This window comes from Cebus imitator, unplaced genomic scaffold (genome assembly GCF_001604975.1).
Source record: "Cebus imitator isolate Cc_AM_T3 unplaced genomic scaffold, Cebus_imitator-1.0 Scaffold252, whole genome shotgun sequence".
Taxonomy (NCBI): domain Eukaryota; kingdom Metazoa; phylum Chordata; class Mammalia; order Primates; family Cebidae; genus Cebus; species Cebus imitator.
Genome location: NW_016107567.1, coordinates 2,252,078 through 2,261,251, shown reverse-complemented (window position 1 = coordinate 2,261,251; position 9,174 = coordinate 2,252,078). Strand labels below are relative to the sequence as shown.

The 9,174-nt window shown below is 44.5% G+C and overlaps 1 protein-coding gene across 1 annotated transcript; it reads right to left on the bottom strand.

Moving 5' to 3' along the window:
• Positions 1-1,299: 1,299 nt before the first annotated feature.
• KCTD12 (potassium channel tetramerization domain containing 12) lies at positions 1,300-7,589 on the bottom strand. Its single transcript, XM_017498836.2, has one exon. It carries the CDS (start codon positions 7,270-7,272, stop codon positions 6,289-6,291), a length of 984 nt encoding a protein of 327 aa, XP_017354325.1. The 5' UTR covers positions 7,273-7,589; the 3' UTR covers positions 1,300-6,288.
• Between the last annotated feature and the right edge of the window lie 1,585 nt (positions 7,590-9,174).

The following is a 9,174-nucleotide window of genomic DNA, read 5'->3' as shown; positions in this document are numbered from 1 at the left end:
GAACTTTGAAAGGAGGTAGAAAACAAAGGGAAGGGGCCTTGTTTCCAATATAAATGCTAGATAACACTTCACACTTATAGACCTAATGACTCGAGTGATGTCATACCATCCCCAATTCCTAAAGCACTTCCAGTGAATCCCACTGTTTCCATAGTTCCTCAAGGAAGAAAAAGTACTTCCTGGTCATTTCTCTCTTGGCATCACTTCACATAAAAAAGCTGGACTCAAATATATTTGCATACATGCAACAAGATATTCAGTACAGCATTCTTCGGAGTAGAAAAAAAAAAACACCTGGAAACTTAAATGACCATCAATAAAGGACTGGCAAAATAAATGACAGCACATCTAGACAAGGAGGGCATAGCATGCAGAATATCATGCGGCTATCAAACAAAATGAGGTAGATTCTTGCTACATGTTCATGCATTGCAATAGCTTCAGGAGTTGTGGTTAAAAGAAAGCAAGACACAGAACAGGTGTGATTTCTACAGAAAAGGTAAAAAAGGTGGCCTCTACGGAAAACTAAGTTACTAGAAGAGGAATAGTTATTTCTTATTATATACATTCTTCCATTGCTTAAATTTTTCACTATCTGTATTAAATTTTCAAAAAATAGTGTTTATAAATGTGCATGCGCGTGCGCACACGCGCGCGCGCACACACACACACACACACACACACACACACACATTTAAAACAAAAGCTATCCAGAGGAAGTAAAGGCAAAAGGAAAGAGGAAGGGTGAAGCCTGGCTCACTCTACCCAGCCTACTCATGGCTTCTGGTGCCATAACCCAGCACCTTGGGTTTCTGTGATTTCTCAATCTTAGCAGCACTGTGCCTTTTTTAGAGAGGAGGAACATCAACCACTACAGATGATGCAGTAAAGTGCCCCCACATCCAAAATGCAGCTTCTCTTTCCCAACGTTTTTTAGAACCTTCTCTTCATGAGCTGTACTTTTAATTAAAGCACACATCTCAAAGCTTCTATTTCCTTGTCCCTATACACAGCAATTGGCATATGCTGCAAAAAAGTCAAAGAAAATGTTTGTGAAAAGCATTTCTTCCACATGAAGTACCAAACCGCCTGGGCATTCTTGACAATAAACTCTGGGGAAAGAAGCCGTTTGCACTTGGTCCCGCTGGCCAGTTACTTGGTGAAAAATTCTTCTGAGGGCATAACGCTCATCAGTAGTCCCACAACAATTTGGGAAGTGCTGCCAGTATTTAGTGAACCCCATAAATGAAATTAGGCCAGTGTTCAAGCCAATCCATGCCAAGGAGCCAAGAGGAATAATTAAAGGAGTGAATATTTTATTCTTTAGTGTTTAATTGAATACATAACAAGTCACATAATCAATGATTCATTACTTCACACACAGGAAGGAAAACAGTATCTAGTATTTCTGTTATACAACTTGTTGTGAACAGAGAGAACAAAAATCTTTACAGCATTAGATGGTTGAAGAAAGTCTCAAAGTTTGGGCATGTGTGAAAAGACTTTATCTTTTTTCAATATAATAGGATTTTTTCTTACATTTGTGTCATTAGAAAAATCTGATAATCTTATAACAATTTTTTTCTCCTCTTCTTACATTTAGAGAAAATGGCTTAATGGTATGTACTACTTAAAATTTCAGAATCTCAGATAACTCTGTGTGAATCTTACATTGTCTAGCAGATAAGGTTTTCAGATGCCTGGAAAAATTTAAACAATATATAATTTACATCTTCAAAGTTAACATCCATGATGGATGTTTTAATACTTTGTCACTAAATGGTTACTTACGCTGTTTGAGTGGTCACTGAACACTGTTTGAGTGGTCATAAATGGTCATTTGTATTCAATAGCAATAGAAAAATTTACCTGCTTATAAAGAGCAAAAACAGTTGTATAATAGTTTACATTACAATTAATGTAATACACATACTTCAAAACACATTTAGAATTTTAAAAAACTGGCTTGGAAAAAAATCACAAAATATGTAAGTGACAACAAATCTTGATCAACTAGTCCATCTTCCTACCACACATGAGTATACTCTAATATAGATATTCTGTTGAATTTCTTCCATCCAAGTTTCAAGGGCCCCAGTAGAGAATCAAGTGTTAATACTTTTAGATTTTTATTGTCCAAAACTATGACAAAGAAAAGCTAACTTCAACATAACTTGTTTCAGGGTATACAAAAACTTATATCAGGTGCTACAAATACTGAAAATAAGAGTATTTTACTTCTTTCTCAAGAGACAGACTTAGGCCATCTAAGAAAATTAATTCTGTTTTTAAATGGCTTATAGTAAGGAAAAACAGGAAAAAAATTCCAAACAAAGAACTGACTCTGATATGTTTACAACAAAAACATTCAGTTTACTATTTTAAAAACTAAATTGAGTAAAATATTGTGATTTAGACTATAAAAGAAATTCTCACAGAATTCAACTCCTCCAGTCAATACTTTTCTTAATGTCTGCATTGTCATTCAGCATTTTACATGTGGGTGTACACAGATGATTTGAATATTGGATCAGAATTTCCCCTAACTTGAAGAGTAAAAAGTTATCCAAGTTTCACCTTACATTGCTTTACTGAAATAATAACTTTCCATGGAAAAATTCCAATAAAAATTGGAATATATTATGAACATTGCCAATTGCTCATTTTGCGAGTATTCACAGATTATGCATTTCCTCAGAGAAGCAGCAGGCCCCATATATACACACATATATATGGCTCTGGTTTGAAAAAGAAGACAATTTCATCTAGTATTATAATTTATCATTGTGCTATCAATCAAAAAAAATAAGAAATACAATAAAAACAACATTGAAAGGGAAAAAACTTCAAATCTCACATCTTCAAGGAATATTTTCTACAGCATATCATTTGAAAAATTAGAATGAATACTGTTCATTGTCCACATGTATTAAAAAACAAACATGTCAATTACTTAGTGCAAACACATAGAACATGGTACCTGTTTTTTTTCTTTAACCACCATTGTCTACTTATTTTTAAAATTTTTTTACTAAAAGTCTAATGTCATTCACTTGTATTTATGACCATCAAACAGTAATTAGGGCAACATATGTAAACTCATGCCTCTGAGTCAGATTCATGCAGTGATAATTATCTGAATAATTTATGACATACTCCAGGTTATTTAAATAGTATCTTTGGAGGGCTTATGCAAATGAACTCACAATACCTCCATTCAATTTTATAGGGGATTACAATCCACTTTACAAGCCTCAAAGGTTCATTCTGTGGCCCAAAGCCCATGGAAATGAAGGGATCTAAGGTGTCCATGTCAAGTTATTTTACTTGTTTATACTTTCTACCCAATGTAAAATGAATTTTCTTCACAGCCTTTACTTTGGGCTAAAAATAAGACAGTTTTCTTGTATTGACTTTAGAGGGGACAATCATCCCTGGAAAAAAGAAGTAGATTTACTGTCCCTCACCATTAAATTCTCAGTCTTTCAAATAATGTAGGGGGTGCTGGGTGTGACAGGGTGGAGTGAATAAGATGCGTATGTACAAGACAGTGGAAGAGTTCAACTCAAAGCTCTACAAGATAATATTCGCAAGACTTGAGTGACAGGGACAAAATTTTAGCAGTTTCTCAAGACTCTTGGAGTTGAGCAGATTTGAGAAGGGAAATCAGAATCGCCGAGTCTTGCCATCTGTCAGTGGTTTTGATCTGTCCCAAGATGTTCTCAATCATGTGCTTCCTGTTGAACAATCTAACAAAATGCCATACGGGGTAGAGAAATCTCAGTAACATTCACTTTTGGTCAGTGAATAAGTCCTAAAGTATTTCAGGCTTCAAACAGATAAATTCTGATGCATGACTTAGTCTGAGACCAAACTCAACATATAACCAAACACAACTTCCTAGATTTCTGCTTCCATTTCCCTTAAAACTATAGGCTTTATAAATAAAATCAACTTTACTTCTCAAAAAATATTAGTCTAATAAAAGACTTAAAATCTTTCTATTTCCTAACTAAAAAAAAAATTAGTGGATTAAAGATACAGGTACCTTGATTTTAAGTAGACAGTTAATCAACATATGATTAGTAATACAATACTCAAGAAAAAACGTATAGAGCAAACTCAGTTTTACAATTATGCATTTTTTCCTAACCCAATTTCTCCATAGATATGGATATAAGAAACTCATCAAAAACATGTTGCTTTAGTATATATACCAGCTGATGCAAGTTACTGGGTTAAATATAGGAAATTTTATAGCATTAGTAAATGAATTAAAAAACTAAATGATTCTTGTAAAATGTTTATATATGGTATATACAGTTTGGATCACATGAGTCTAAGAATAAAACTGTTCCAATTTGTAACATCTACATGGACATAGTAAGATACAGTACGAGATTCATTTTTAAAAACAAAGAAAAATAGCACTAATTTAAATACTGAAAACAGGTCTTACAAAATCCTTAAAAACGTACATTAGAGAAAGATGCTGAAAACAAAACAAAATAGGCTTCTCTGTCATCACAGAATATCCAAAGGACACCTCACAGCATGAAGCATAACGAGGTTTATTTCCCTTCACTTACGGTGTACATAGGATATGCACTGGGAATTTATTCCATGTAAGAATAAAGGCATAAGGCAACCAGGTCTCCTTCCGTTTCTGTTGCATTTACCTAAAACGCCATTTTATTGCTCAGCTCAGTTTTAAGTACTTATTTGCCTTCATTTAAAAATATTCCATTTTACAACTATGCAGCCCTTGATGTTGGAGTTCTCTGCAGCTCTGTCATTTGAAAAGATTCCGCTTAACTTCAAACTATATGAAAGTAGCATTTTCGGGTTTTCAGGTTTGCCCAGAAGTCAATGTTTGCTGGGCGTGGAGAAAATAATGACTTTTAATAAGTGATCCTAGGTCTAAGTAACCAAATGAAACTTCTTTTGCTCAAGTAAACAGATTTTAAAATCAAGATTTATAATCAACAAGAAAATAAAAGTTCAAAAACTAAAACCCTACTGGGTAAGTCTTTGGTTAGATTATATATAAGCATTAACAACTCTAAGTTTAGGACTCAAAACAGTAAGTTCGATAAACTGCCAGTTAAGAGTAGGTCTTTATAAAATGCTTGGCATGTTTGCATTTACTATATGATATTTTTTAAATGTGCATGTACTCAAACAGATGATACAAACTTCCAACTTTCAAATCATAAATGAGTATGTATGCTTCTCCCTTCCCACCCTTCCTACCCTTTCCTCCCTCCCCACCCCACCCCACCCGCCAAGTTTTACAGCTAAAGGAAGGTCCTACTGGCATTCACTGCAAGAATACAGGCTTTCCTAATACCCACGACCGATGTGCACTTACTGCCCAGCTCCCTACACTGGGCACTTGTCAGGTGACCTCCTACAGCGCTTGGAGACCTGAGCAGCCTTGCACCCTTAATCGGCGGCATCCTTTCTCCCTCTTGCCATTAGCTGCTGCCATGTCAGCCAGTGGAATCAAAGATTTCTAGCGAGCAGCAGCTTGAAAAGGGCGCCTCTGCAGGCAGGAGGATCACTTTCTGTAAGTTTACGCCACAGGCGGAGACCTTTTATTCTGTACGAGAAAGGATCCTTTACTGTGCCGGTGCTAAATTCTACTTTACGTGTAACTTTTCAAAACTTCATTCATTTACAGTTGCTGAACTGCCTCCACGGGGTCCTAATTTCAGGTTCAGAATCTTCCATCCAGCCTTCTAAAACTCTACCATCAAAAGAGGCCAAAAAGACTGTGTAATGACCTTGTAAAACACTAACCTCAGTGTAACCAATCCTGATCTCTTAAACCCCCAATGAGTCATAAGGGCTTGAGAAGATTTCAAGGAATCTTCCACACACTGGACACAGTCCAATCAGGTTCTGAACAATTCAATCACTCCCAGGTACTTGGTGACTCTGTGGCCACACTGCCCCACCAGATCCAGACTGAGGTACCATCTGGGGGAGGGGTGGTGTGAGGCAGGGAGTAGAAGGAAGCAAGGAGTGGGAGGTGGGGGTGGGGTGGGGGTTTCTCTGGGTTCTCTCGGTTTAGGACGTCCAAAGCAAACAAAGAAGCCGAGAGGATTTGCGGCTGCAGGTTCTGAAGTGGAGGGAGGGTGGGCGGTCAGGTATCGCCCAGCTACTACTGGAGGAGGAGATTGGAGGGGGGGAACCAGGGGACAGAAGTGGGGGCAAGAGGATCTGTGATCATCTCTCGGGCAAGAAGGGGAGTGGGCGCTGGAGTCGCGAGGGGGTCTGGGGCGCTCACTCCCTACAGAAGACGTACTCGGTGTAGCTGGTCCAGATCTTGTCCTCGCTCTGGTCGGTGCTGCTGGCAAAGGCGCAGGTGCCCGTGGAGCTGCACGCCACCATGTGGAAACCCGACTCGGACAGCTTGTCGAAGGCCTGCTCCAGGAAGTTGAACTTGAGGTAATAGCGCGAGGTGTAGCGCTCCGGGGGACGGTCAGGGTCCCGGCTTTCATTCAGGGTGTCCCCAAACACCTCCTTGGCCAGCGACGTCTTGCCGCACACGGTGATGCGCGCCACTCGCCGGAACTTGGCGTCCGCCTGCGCGTCCCGCCCGATGGTGTAGGAGCCGCGGTAGCCGATGGTGATGTAGCCCGAGCGCCGGCTGCCGTCCAGCGACTGGGACGGCGTAAGCAGCGGGCCCGCCGCGCCCCCAGACGGACTGCGGCTAGCCAGCTCCAGCGTGGGCGACGGCGCCCCGGCAGAGGCGCCCTCCTGCTGCTCGGGCTCCGCGAATCCGAGCGGCAGCAGCTCGTCACCCAGCGAGCCCTCCTTGTGCACCCCGCGCCGCGAGGGCGGAGGCGGCGGCCCAGGGCCAGGCTGCTGGGGCGCCCCGAGGCGGCGCACGAGCTCCGGCAGCTCGAAGTACTCTGCCTCGCGCTGCAGCCGGCTGCGCTCGGGGAAGTAGTCGGGCAGCACTAGCTGCAAGTCCCGCAGGTAATCCAGGATGTAGCGGAAGAGGAAGCCGTCTCGGTCCAGAAAGAAGCGGCCTTTGCTGTCCCGGGCCAGCTCCTGCGGCTGCTGCTGCGTGAACATGCGCCAGAGCAGCGAGTCGGGCACCGACACCACCGTGCAGCGCCGGGTCACGTACACCTGGCCCCCCACGTTCAGCTCCACGATGTCGGGGAAGAGCGGCGGCTCCGCAGAGGACGACGAGGAGCCGCTGCCGCCCCCGCCGCCGCCCCCGTTGGGTAATCCACGTGTGCTGTCCGCCAGAGCCATGACAGAGGTGGCCCGGCCGGGACAGTGGCGGGGAGCCGCGCCGCACTCAGGAGCTGCAGCCACCTGGCCCGGAGCCCCGGAGCCCGGACGCTCGCTCAGCCCTGCGCCCCGCCGCCGCCTCCACCTCCGAGAGCCGCGCGGAGCAGAGCAGTGCTAGCTTCCCGCTGTGCGCCCCGTGAGCTCCGAAGCGCTCCGCCCGCCTTGCCCGCGCGCTCCAGGCGAGTGCCGGGTCACTGCCCGCGCGCTGCTTAAGTAGAGCCGCCTGCTCGGGCGCCGTGGCGCGCAGGAGGCGTGGGCGGCGGCGAAGCGGCGGAGCCTAGCTCGCCGGGCGTGTGGGGGTTGGGGGGAGCGGGGACTCGATTTGCATTTTAAACGCGGACGCCGCGCGAGGTTGCTGGCTCCACCCCGGCTTGCGAGCGCTGGGGGCGCCCGGACTCCCGCCCTCTCCCGACCTACCAGTCCCGCCCCGTGATCCCGCCCAACTTTCTACCTCTTCCAGCAGGACCCGCCCGGGATTAGGCTGCTTCGGAAGACAGCTCCTTAGAGGGACAGTCACTGAGCCCCTCCCCCTCTGTCCCCAGCCCGCACCCGGGGACTCTGGAAGGAGAGCATGAACTTTCAGGCGCCTCCCGCCCGGGGAGTGGAAATGCGTGGCCGCCTCCGGCCCGCCCGCCTGCGGAACTGGCCGCTTCCAGCAGTGCAGCTGCGGCCTGCCGTCGAGTCACTGAAAGTAGAGCGACGCGAAAAACCTGGAGAGACAAAAGGGCCGCCCCAGTCCAAGCGCGCAGCCAGATTTTGTTCAAGTTGCCTTGCAGCCAGCCTGGGAAAAAAAGGAAAAGGAAAAACCTAGAAACAAAAAGCACACTTCAGTGTCTCGCAGTAGGATGCTTTATGATCTTTTATTTTCTAGGTGCAGAGACAAAATGAGACAAAGATCAGCTCTTAATTGTAATGCCCTCTTCTTGCAAGGTGTTCGAGGCCAGACTGAAGTGGAGGGGTAAGACTCCGGAACCCTCGATCCCCGGGTTCCACTCAGTCTTCGTTGAATCGCACCAGAAAACTCAGAACAGTTGCAGAGCTAACGTAATTTTTAAAACCACCTTTGGTCCTTGTGTGTTTATCCTCCCAGAAGTTCAGGCACCCCTTCTCTCCCGCACGCCTTGGTCACTCTTTGGCCCTCTCCAGGTTCCCGTCAATCTCAGAGAGGGATATTTATATATCTGAAGGCCCTTGTCTGGATCCCATCTCTCAACTCCTGCTGCCTGCACATTTGCATTTACCCCCTCGGACTGCAGCCCACAGAACGCCTCCTCCCCTTGGAAGCTTTTCCTGGCTTCCCAGGTGGGTGGGGCCCCTGGATGGCTCCCTACACACGGTCTGCACTGCGCCCAGCACGTTCTGAAATGTCATATTTATGAGTGATTGTCTGATCACTGATTTGGGTATAAAATCAGCTCCTGAATGCTGCAAAAAGAGTGCAGAGGAGGGTATCAAGACATGCCTGGGTCAATGAATGTTCGTTGGGCACCTGCTATTGTTTGCAGGGCACCAGGGAATGAGGAATGCAAAGGCGAATAATCTCAAAGGCGCTTTCAGTGCTGCCCAATAAGTAAAGGGTCAGAGGTCTGCGCAGTTATCACATCAATTTGAAGTACAGACCGTGCGCATCAGGATAAATCAGGCAAGATCTTTGTTCTTGATAATGTTTATCCTTCTATGTAACTACCCAATGAGCTTCACAGTTTTCTCACAAATAAATGCCATTTTCATTTTGAAATATTTATGTCTGCCAAACAATTATCACACTCATGTCAGTGTGCTGAAATGAGATCAACCCCCAAACCAGTTCTCTTAATTGCAAGTACAGATTTTGATACTGAATGTATTTCACCACTCTTTTTT